The sequence below is a fragment of the Aulonocara sp. 'chitande type north' Nkhata Bay genome, linkage group LG19 (assembly GCF_057382095.1).
Source record: "Aulonocara sp. 'chitande type north' Nkhata Bay isolate Kocher_YH1m ecotype deep benthic linkage group LG19, A_spYH_male_GT1.1, whole genome shotgun sequence".
NCBI lineage: Eukaryota > Metazoa > Chordata > Actinopteri > Cichliformes > Cichlidae > Aulonocara > Aulonocara sp. 'chitande type north' Nkhata Bay.
The window spans coordinates 28,972,599-28,984,057 of NC_141362.1; the positions used below are offsets into that span (position 1 = coordinate 28,972,599).

Consider the following 11,459-nt stretch of genomic DNA (forward strand, 5'->3'; position numbering starts at 1 on the left):
CACTGAAATTAAAAAGAAATAAATACATGTGAATAATATTCCTAAAGATTAGGCTTATCTCCTACTTTTAGGTTCGGTTTAAATAAACCTGTGACTCTGTCTGTCCTTTAAATTATCTTCATATCAGTCTCGTGGAGTCTTTCAAATACCTGGAAGGTATTTTGCTTGATACCTGACTCTCTTTTAAGATTCAGTTTCAGCATCTGGCCCAAAAGTTAAAAATGAAATTAGGATTTTTGTTCAGAATAGCAGGAAAATGTCTGTCTTCCTTTGTCTTTGACAATAACAATTCAACACTATGATACTGCTCTAAAGACGTTTACCAGTTGAACCCTATTTACTTCCTTAAAGTTAAGAAGAAACATCCATCTAGAGCTCCTCTTTCACAACTCTCAATTAAGTCTTATAACAACAATTCAAGACAATAGCTCAATTTATAGGTCTGGTTTTTGACCTGGTGTTCTTTTAATTATCTGTGTTGTTGCCCGTAAAGGACTCACCGGCTTTGCTCTATCATCATTACACACTGTTAGCAGAATAACCTGCACCAGGTCATCCTGATTAGTGTGCCATAAAATCCTGAAGACTTTTGCAAATGAAGACTTCCTAAATAAGAATAATCATAGCTGAGTAAGTAGGAAGTGCAGCTATATACGTTGTGTAGAATGTAAAAATCATTATTTGGTGTGGATTTTACATACCTCAGTCTGTGGAGCTGTTATTGATTAGAGAGAAGAGAAGAGAAGAGAAGAGAAGAGAAGAGAAGAGAAGAGAAGAGAAGAGAAGAGAAGAGAAGAGAAGAGAAGAGAAATGAGAAGAGAAGAGAAGAGAAGAGAAATGAGAAGAGAAGAGAACTAGCCAAAGCATAGCAGACTAAAAAGAAAGGAGTGACTGTGACACAGCAGACCTGTGTGAAAGTGTGCTAATGAGGCGGCCGCTGGTCTGGATCTGGTTATAAATATGAATCATGGCAGTGGGTGCTTGTCTGTGAGAGGCCACCACTGAGAGGGGAGAAGGGAATAATTTATTGAAAGAAAGCCAAAGATCAAGAAAAGGAGGCTGTGAGAAAGTTTTGTAGGAGAGATGAAAAGTCTCGTTTTACGGCTTTAAATCTGAAAGCGTGGCCCAATTTATGTCTGTTATAAGTGATTCATGATGGTCAGCACTGATTCATACTAGGTTAAACAAACTGTGAAAGTCATAGATGAGGGGTGTGGCTGTTTAAATCTGATCTGACTTAAGATCTGTCTTTAAAAACTTAGTGTTCAGGTTTGTGTTTGTGAATCGCTGGCCTCACATTGAACAAAAGCCCGCTGGCGTGGAGTTTTCTGATCCACCTGTGTGGCAGCTGACATTGCTAATGCCTTGTTGACTTCAGGCACTGATTAACTTACTGTTTAACTGCTCAGCATGCCACAAAAACACACACACACACACAGACACACACACACACACACACACAAATACCCACATAATGCAGAGCCTGACAGACTTGTACTGGATACCAGACACACATGTATAATGAGAGGGTTTGGCTTGAGGCTGGTACTGAGGTGACAGCCATGGTAATTTCCTGTGGCAGATTTCTGCCAGTGAACGGGGACGGGAAGGGAAACGCTTCATTAAAGCTTCAGTGCTGTTTCGAGATCTGTTGCCCAAACACATTCGGCTCAAAACAGAGATGCAAGCAGAAATATGGCTTAAAATATGGCGTGGAAACAAAGAGCGAAGAAGAAAATAGTGCGTGTCTGTTTATTTTCATCGTCGAGTTGATATTAACACGTTGTTGTTTCTGTGAGTAGGAACACAAAGGTGTTTTGCTGCCACCTATTGGGCAGATTGTGTAAGTGGTTGAATTGTTTTTACCATTATAATGAAAATAAATCAATCAATAAATAAGCCTATAGTACCCTACGCGTTGTCTGTTTATTTGAGGTATATGCAGTAGTGCCATTCCATACATAAAATCTACGCGTTTCAATACTCTATACTCTCAACTTGTTTTCTTTTCTTGTGTCTTTTAAGTAAATATTTTCATTACTTTTCATGACTTTCTTCAGATTAACTCCATGACTGCTGCTGTAAAACCAGTCACACTGTGTGACAACGCGAGGTCGAGCTCTCCTGCAAAGCTGTCCGGCGGGTGTAAAGTTACGAGCCGGCAGGACACACCTCTAGAGGGAGTTCCCGGGGAGGTGGAAACAAGGAGCCGATCGTTCCTTCCTGCAGAAAGTCAGGAGCCCTTTCACTTGAGAGGGCGATTACCTCCGCCGGCGGCTGTGCGTCTTGGCAGCTGTAGCCGTGCCTCAGAGTGAAAATGCCCGGGATGGGCAACTCTTTACGCGCGGCTGCCCTCCTGGCTTTCGTGGTTCTTTCAGTTCTGGTGACGCTCCTGATCAGCAGCGTGCAGCAGTTTGGAGCAAGAATCTCGCACTTTTCCACCGCACCTTCTGGTGATGACGAGGAGTTCGCCTCGCTCCGCGAGGCGCTGATTCACCAGCTCAACGAGAGGCGAAAAGAAATTATTCCGCTGCTTTCACCTGGTGTTGGTGATGATGATGAAAACGGACTGTTAGGAGAAAGTTTTTCCCAGCGTGACTCGACTTTGGATTACAGTCTGTGGAATGAGATCACAGTTGGCTCCGGGAAAACGCATCTGGATGAAATGGGTTGTGATTCCCTAGCCGACATGCAGGCGGTGGAGATCCTCGGATCGGGATACACCAAGCTGGTTGTCAAAGTGAATCTAGCCGGGGAATCTGAGCCGGTGGCGCTGAAACTCGTCAACGAGCAGGGCATAGACATGGGGAAGTGCGTGGAGGACTTTAAAGATCCTCGGGGATGTCGCGAACTCGTTTCATTCAAGCTGAGGAAAGAAATGGTCCTTCTCCAAAGACTCCAGCATCCGAACGTCATTAAGGTAAAGTTTCCTCTCCCTCTGCTTTGAGGGTTTGTTTTTTAATCAGTTTAAATTGTTAAGTTGCGAGTTCAAATGCTAAAACAGCGTTTAGTCTGCGTCTTTCTCGGTGTTTATTTAAGGGCCATGAAGTTTCAGAGGCTACTGTTGACTTCTGAGCGTTCCAGCTGGGGAAACTGGATAAAGTGAAGATTTTCCATAATCCTCGTACTACAGCTCACATTTTCCTTTGTTTCACACGCACTGAGCTGCGTGAAAGGTTGCTGCAGGGCCTTCCCATCTAATTAAATTAAATTCGGTGACCCTCCTCTGACCTTTGGGTCCAGTTTAGCGAGAGCAGACAATGTGACTCTGTCCTCCTCTACTATCCATGGTTGCATCTGAAACCCCCTGGCGCTTATTCACTCAAACCATTACAGCCCAATTTAGAAGAAGTTTGAGCTAAACCCAGGGGTTTCTTTCTCGTGTCCTGCAGTCGTGTGACAGCCCAGTTGATTCATTTCAGAGATGTGCTGGATTCTCTTGGCTATAATGTAATTTTTCAAATTTTTATCACAAGTCATAACTGCTAGAGCGAGCTTGATGACACATTGTATGCAATCTTTGCTCAAAACCTTAAAGAGACTTTAACCTGTTGCTTTCTCTGAATTAAAATGTAAAAAACAAACAGTAGCATGATCTACCCTGCTTTTCTTTATTGTACTGTGGCTTAACCTAGTTATTTTCCACTCTGCAGCTGAAGGGTCACTGTGCTGGGGGCCCAGGAGGAAGAGAAGGCGAGGCCGAAAGAGTCACAGTCATTCTGGAGCAGGGGAACCCTCTCCAGATGATCCAGCTGCTCCAGAGCTCCTGGGAGGACAGATTCAGAGTAAGCACCACGGCGTGTTTTGTCATTTATCTCATACACTGCAGACGCACTGGGAAGTTAGAGGTATCTGTTTCACACTTACTGTGCACAGAGCATGTGCAGGCCATTGTTCAAGTCTGCAGAAAAGGTGAAGGTTGAAAAATGACAGAGGCCGATGTTGGAAACTCCTGGAGGTCGGGCATCTGTCCCTCGGTACATTTGATCAGGCCGAGGTTTTGAGTCGTGATGGGCCCTGGAGTTAATCCACTTATGACTGGGAATGTCATTTCATCCCAGACACACACTCTTAGATGCACACATACAGCTTTAGCGCAACCCCCCTCCGATCACAGGTATGCTCCACAGTGGAAGCCAACAAAGGCTGAATTTACACTCCAGGGATTCAGATATGCTCGCCTTCGCGCATGGATGTGTTTGAAAAGGAGAGTGGTTGGAAAGGGGGGGGAATGCCTGAGCATGCATGTTTTGTTTTTGGACTGGCAAAAAGTACTTTGGCATTCTGCACGTATCATCTCAACAGTGGGCAACTTTTTGCTGCATCACCGAAATAGCAGTTCATATTAACCCTCCCCTTGAGCTGCTTGGCCACTTTCAGCTACATCGCATCTGTGCAAGCTTCAGTAATCCAGGGGTGTTTGGTTTCAGCCAGCCCCGTTTTTGCCATGCCCCCGATTCCACCAAGCGACGTCCAAGAGACTCGGAGCATTACCTAACACTGCAGCTATGTTTGTAGTGTGACAGAAGCATTTCATGCACTTTTAGCACATGGCTAATGCTTTAATTTTGCTTTTGGTAGCCTTACTTATTCCCTCTCTCTCTGTTTTTATTATAGGATTTAAAGAGTACTATAAAAACAGTGTCAGGAAATGGTTTGCAAATGTGGTTGGTGAGCCGTCTTTAAAGGAAAGGCTTTTGCATGGCTTCCAGTTTTAACCATTTTTAGCCATTTAATTAAACCTAATTAAATTGTCCAATGTTCTGAGTTTTTAGAGGATAAAACAAGTCAGTTTTTAACTTGAAAACAAGTCAAATAATAATATTTTTAACAGGTTTTTGTTGGCCAAATGACATTTTTCACTAACAAGATAATTACTTATGATTATGATTATTTTTTTTTATATTATAAATTATGGTTGAAAAAATAAAATGAGAGAGAGAGAGAATGGAAATAAATTTAAAGTCATTGTTAAAAAACTTTTAGGTTCTGCAAAAAAAAAAAATTAGTATTTTTCTTTTATTGTACAAAATGTAGTATTTTTGGATTTTGTTGGTATGACACAACAATCACTCTGAACACTGCAGCCTGGTTTTTCATCAGTTTCAGACCAAACCATGTGCAACACGCCTAAAAATGATATATGAAAATCAAGAAAAAGCTTTGACGCCTGTAATTATATTTGTATTTGATACATTTTTTAAAAACATTTCTTGACATTTGATCACAAATATTAACATTAAAGAAAAAATAAGCATATTCTCACGTCAGACAGCTGAGTACATACTTGATGAATGACTTCAACGGTTATCTGGTTATAAACCGTAACTGGCTTCAGTGACAATGCATTTAGCGCTTCAAGGCCAACGTGAAATATTCCTGAGCAATATTTCACCACTGTCACGAGTCCAGCTGATCAGACTTTGTTGTTTCTAATCTCCAGGTGTGTCTGGACCTGGTCCGGCTCCTCCACTTCCTCTCTCAGTCGCCTCTGGGCTCCGTGGCCCTGTTGGACTTCCAGCCTCGGCAGTTTGTCACAGTGTCCGGCTCGCTGAAGCTCACGGACCTGGATGATGCCAGCGCGGAGGAGACCACCTGTCACACAGACGCAGACTGCACTCTCCAGTTTCCACACAGAAACTTCACTCTGCCCTGCTCAGCTCGGGGTGTGTGTGAGGGGCTAAACGAGAAGAGGAACATTTACAACGCCTACAGGTAAAAAAAAAAAGTGACAGTTTTACTGCGTGATAGATAGGAGGAGCATCGGCTACACGGATAACTGCATAAATATAGAACAAGCTGACACCTAAAGTGTTGACAGTGGAGACGTGCAGCTGGAAATTTGCAGTTTGATGGGGAAAGTATAATGAATGCATTGTTAGTTTCAGTGGGGGGGAAAAAGAGCAATTTCCTTTTAAAAATGGTTCCGATTTTTTTGACAGCTTTACGATCTTTACGTGTGAGACGGAGCGAGACGGCTATGCGATAGGGCTTGCCCAACTTTCTCTCTCTCTGAATGAGTGTCTTTGCCTGACCTTAGGTATTTTTTCACCTACCTGCTGCCTCACCAGGCCCCGCCCAGCCTCACACACCTGGTAGACCGCATCATGAACGCCACAGGTGAGGATGAGAGTCGTCCCGACATGACGGGGGACGCTCGCTACTAAAGATCAGAAGGCAAATCTTTCCATTACGGCAGTCGTGTAATGACATGCCTCTGCCTAAGTGCTTCTTTTAATGAGCAAGACAAGATGCTTCATGACATGTAACGCAGTAATGAATACAAGTAGTTATTTGTTGAGATCACACAACTGGGAGTAGACAGCATAGTGTAAAAAAAAAAAACACATCCATAATGCCTGACTTTATGCCTGTAGTCACTTAAATCTTTAACCAGATTGAATTCATTGTGCGTGCGTGTGTGTCCAGGGGAGCTGAAAGCTGACATCAATCAGACGCTGGAGGCCTTTGAACACATCCTCCACCTCTATAAGTCTGGCCTACACCTGGAGAACCTGCCTCCATCAATAATCAGAGGTAAGCGCTCGTGGAATGAAGGCTGCTTTATATAAAAGCACACTGGGCTCTCTTGTGGACCTGTTTCCCTTTTTTTTTTGTGAGCATGAAGAGAATGCTTGGCTTTTTTTAATCTACTTGTAGAGAAAAGCAGACAGTCTACACCTGTGTTTTCATTTTCTACTTAAGAAGGGAAAAAACTGAAAAAGAAGGGGCTGTTTTGACAGGTTTATTAGGCAGCTGGAATGAGGGGACGAGACTAACAAAGTGAGATTAATCTCGTATGTCTTTTGTTTAGAGAGTGCAGTTGGCGTTCATTTTAAAAAGAAGTGTTTTTTTACTTCATTACATTTAAAATTCCTCGCTTTTTGCTGTGCAGAACGGCCACGTAAACAGTTTTTCAAAATCTTTGTCCTACTTGTTTCTGTGTTCGCCCAGCCTAAGCGCTGAACGTCCTTCACTTTTCTTCTCTCCAACTCGCTTCCACCACGCCCCCCCTCCTGCCCCGCTCCTCTCAGCCGTATGAAATATTAATAACAGAATGACTGGCTGCGTTCCTGTGGTGAGATTTTCCGTCCCCCCAGATGCTGGACTGTTTATATAGCAGCACTTTGTGAATTTAATCACAGATTCAGGGTAAAGAGGCCCTGGTGCCGAGGCTGACACCGGGAGGGAATGTTTCAGCTTAACAAGGAGGTGCCAGGAGACTGCTGCTGCTGCTGCTGAGTGTGTGTGATAAGACTGTGGGGGGAAAAAATGCGTGTGTTTATTAATTCAGCATATTAGCTGAAGCAGAGGTATTTGTGGGTGGAGGAAAAGCCTGTGCTCAGCACCAGCTTGGCTTATCCGTTTCACATATTGGGGGAAATAAAGCTCGTGGCTCAATCATGTTGAGAATTCAACTCCATCCAGTAAATTACCAGCATCTGGTTAGCCTAATTTCCTATATTGGGGAAATGGCCAGCTTTATCGAAGCTTAAAAAATCTCCTTGTTTAAAGTCGGTCCTGATTGCTTGCACACTTCAGATTTTACACAGATTTAACAAAAAGGGAGATGAGTAGTAAGCATTTGAAGGGCTGGTGGGCATATTTTTCCACATTTCCCTTATTCCAGATGCTAAGCTAAGGTGGTTAGCTGCATGCTCACTGCACTAACATGAAAAAGGTATTAAACTTCTCGTCCAGTTCTCACCAAATTAGTCATTTTTACAAACTGGAAAAAAAGCTGCATTTTTGTCGCACACATGTAACATGCCGCACTCTCCTCACATTATATACCAAGCACGCCCTCCCCGGTTTGAGGCAGGGGCAGTAGTTAAGCTGCAAAATTTCTACCATCACCCTCTCACATATGTCAGTGCCCTTAATGCTTCAACCCTGCTCCACCTCCCCAGCACACTCACCTGCACACTCCAAGGGGCGATATTTACTCTGTTCGGCTGCTGTAATAAATCATTTCCAATGTGACTTATCTGACAGAACTGTCTTTTTAAATGATTAAACAGCCTGAGGGGGGAAAAAACTGAGTAATTGTGGGATTGTATATTAAAAGCCACATGAATTAAAATGTTTTCCCTCAAAGGAAATTTAAAAAAAGAGAGAGAAAACATAACTGCAGCCAAAGTCCCAACTTATCTTTATAAAAGAAGCCAAATGGCAACAGAGCTAAAGCTTGTGTAATAGTGTGTGTGTGAGAGAGAGAGAGGGAGGGAGACTCATCAGGTCCAGAGTCTTAATTTGAAATTGTTGACAGATACAGATTCATAGGTAATGTGGATGTAAGCTGTCCGCAGCTGAGATCATCTCTGATGTGATGGAGGGAAACCTGATGAAGATATACTGTAGTTTCCTAAAAACTGCTGCAACTATAAATCCAGCTGTGTACAGAACTGTAGAGACCGCATAGGCCGGGCCGTAAATTCACCGTTAAATGATGTTCTATATATTAAAAGAAAACGAGGTCCTTTCTCCCATTCTTCATCTTAAACACTGAGACTTGTATGTCTTTGTCTCTTTAACAGCTGAGGTCTGCCACCCCAACAGGCCTCATTTTTTTTCTCCCCAGAGAAGGATCCTCCAAACACTCCTTCTCCTTGTTCCCTTTTCTCAGAGCCAGAAGGCAGATCCTCGTGTCTTTTTCCTCGTAACAATACTCCCCCACACACACCGCCTCCTGCCATTTAGGAAGGTTAACAGTTTGTAACAGTGAGCCTCCTCCGTACGGGCTCACAGACGAGGCTTTTGTCCATTTCTTGTGTGTGTGTAAGTGTGTGTGTGCAGGCATATGTGAGCATGGGTTCCTCTCATGGCTCCTGCTAATGTGTAGCAGATGATTTAAGGCCAGATCCACAAGACGTCTGACAGGAAGAATTATAATGATGAATGTACGGCAAATGTTTGGAAAGTGGACGATGAGGTCGATTGAGAGTGTGTGTGTGTGTGTGTGTGTGTGTGTGTGTGTGTGTGTGTGTGTGTGTGTGTGTGTGTGTGTGTGTGTGTGTGTGTGTGTGTGTGTGTGTGTGTGTGAGCAAAAAATCTCTGGTGTCAAATGAAACGTTTGACACATAATTAGAGACGATGACAGACGCAGAAGGTCCTGCTTTGGCGTTTCGAACAAAAACATTGCTGAAAACAATTTGTCGCCTAATAAGTTAGTTGAGTAAAATAAGAAATCATTTTTCAAGCGAAAAGCATTTTGTGATTCCTGCTTGGCAGCTCTGTTCTTTGATCCCATGTTTAAAAAAATAAATAAAAAGAAATTAAGACATTGGCTTGTATTTTTTAAAAGTATTTCATAGTATTTTACCGACTAAATTATTGTTTTCATTTAAGAAAAATATTGCAAATTAATTAATAATTTAAAGTAATACTTTACCGCTGGCTAGTTTATTATAAATAATACATAATAATGTATGTCAGCACTTTGAGGTAATTCCAGACCATCGGCACATTTTAAATCCTGTTCTGCCAGCAGTAGATTTACATTTTCACACTAACATTTGTGTCCTTTTATCATAAGAATATCTGTTCTTTAAATATCTCCCAACCAAAACCAGAGTCTGTGTTTCTATGAGACGTAGTCTTACATTTAGGGATCCCTTATTTTATTTTCATTAGCATTCTTTTCTTTCAGTGCTCCAGCGTGTTTGTTTTCCCTCCAGGGATTACTAAACTTCCGTGTTTATGCCTGGAGAGCATTTCAGAATCTTTCAGCAGCCTCACGTACTGAAGTGGCGTCTCTTCTTCTGTGGTTAGATTACACTGTGATGCGAGGGATGGGCACTTCTGGGAACGTGGAGTACCGCTGCTGGCCATCCTACAGCCAGCAGGGCTGCGTGCTGTCAGTCCACAGTGCCCGAGAGGCAGCGTACACCTGTAACTCCCACTCTCAGTGCAACAGCTTCACTCTGACGGGGCAGAAGACTTGGACAGGTTAGTAAAGCCTCCTCCACTGGTTCTACTGGTACATAGTTCCCCATCTCCCATTATCAAGTAGACATGGAAAAGCACTAGTTGTATGACTTTCCACAAAACCACACCTGCCACATGACTAGAAGTGCTAAGCATACAATTGCTGCTCCTTTTAATCTTCCAGTGAAGCTTTTTTAAAGTTTAAATACACAGTTTAAATTTTCGAGTCAGGACATGTCACTTTCTTGATGTTGCCAGTTTGTTTAACGTGGATCTGCTTTTCTGTCTCTCTCTTTGTTTTCTACTCTGTAGGCCGCCTCCTAGCCTCTTTCAGGAGTGGCTTCAGTCACTTGGTGCCTGATGGGACGTCAGAAGTTTATGTAAAGAAGACAAAAGTTGTCGAAAAATCAAGCGCCTGACGTCCGAGCGAGTTTCTGTCAAAATGGGAGTTACCAAGAGATGGCACACAGCGGGGCGATGGGAACTGATGCAAGACGTGGCACTCGAGAACCGCGTCCTCCTGTTTAACAAGTCAAACGCAGCATGGCTCTGTGGATCTGCAGGAGCAGCGTGGAGACCAGGCTGACGAGGAGGCGTTTGAAGCCAGCAACTGAATGTGATGTATTTATGGGGCTTCTTGCTCTGTGACTGTTTGATCTGCCTGCCAGCTCACTCCCCTCTGCCAGCTACTATTTAAAGGGATTTCCCTTCAGGTACAATTAAGCAGGGAGAGCCTCATGCCCTTGACATTTTTTTTTCTTTTTACCTTTCCTTTATTTGCCGTGTGCGTCAGCTTTCACTGTGAGGTCAAGTCCCTGTTGCTAGATTTTTTTTATTTATTTTTTTTAAACCAAAGAGGTAAGAAGTATAGTCGCTGAGCATTTGGAGCCCGAGGATGAGAAAGGAAAACAAGCTCTTATACAAATACACTTTGATGTTAATGCACAGAGGTTGTGGCTGTATTTTCGTGGTTCCCTGGCTTAGCTGCACCGCCGCATGAGACGGCAACAACCATGTAAGCGTTTACACATCAACAATGAGCAAAGATGATCAAAACCATTCCAGAGCAGTCTTTTTTGTTTGCTTTAGATACTTTTGTGCACTTAGTTATAGTGTTTCATTCCTAAATATTTATATGATTAAATGGACTGTAATTGTTCTTACATGTTTGTGCATTACAGCTTTCATGCACCTTGTGGGTGATACTTTTATTTTCAATGAAAAATTATTCATTTTTTTTTTTGTTTTTTTTTTAATACTTCCCGTGTTGTTACTGTGCAGTTTTTTTTAGTTTGTACAGATATATAAATATAATGTTTCTACTGTTTTTTTTTAAGTTGTGTTCATTTGCATTTTTATTGTATTCAGTGTAACTGCAACTAACAGCCTGTTTACTTCTCATTAACACCTTCGTGTGTGTTTCAGTGGGGGGAGGGGGGCCTAGAATGTGTGTGCTGACCTGGTTTTCTGTGTGTTTTTTAAGCCCTTTATCTTCTCGCATGCCCCCACATCCACTATCTGCAGCCCATCTG

At 42.7% G+C, this 11,459-nt stretch overlaps 1 protein-coding gene across 1 annotated transcript; it reads left to right on the forward strand.

Annotated features, from left to right (window-relative positions):
- The first annotated feature begins 2,237 nt into the window (after window positions 1-2,237).
- On the forward strand, window positions 2,238-11,185 carry pkdccb (protein kinase domain containing, cytoplasmic b). Its single transcript, XM_086275305.1, has 7 exons — window positions 2,238-2,920; window positions 3,654-3,785; window positions 5,444-5,715; window positions 6,041-6,120; window positions 6,430-6,537; window positions 9,772-9,948; window positions 10,240-11,185. Exons 1-7 carry the CDS (start codon window positions 2,318-2,320, stop codon window positions 10,344-10,346), a joined length of 1,479 nt encoding a protein of 492 aa, XP_086131431.1. The 5' UTR covers window positions 2,238-2,317; the 3' UTR covers window positions 10,347-11,185.
- The last annotated feature ends 274 nt before the right edge of the window (window positions 11,186-11,459 follow it).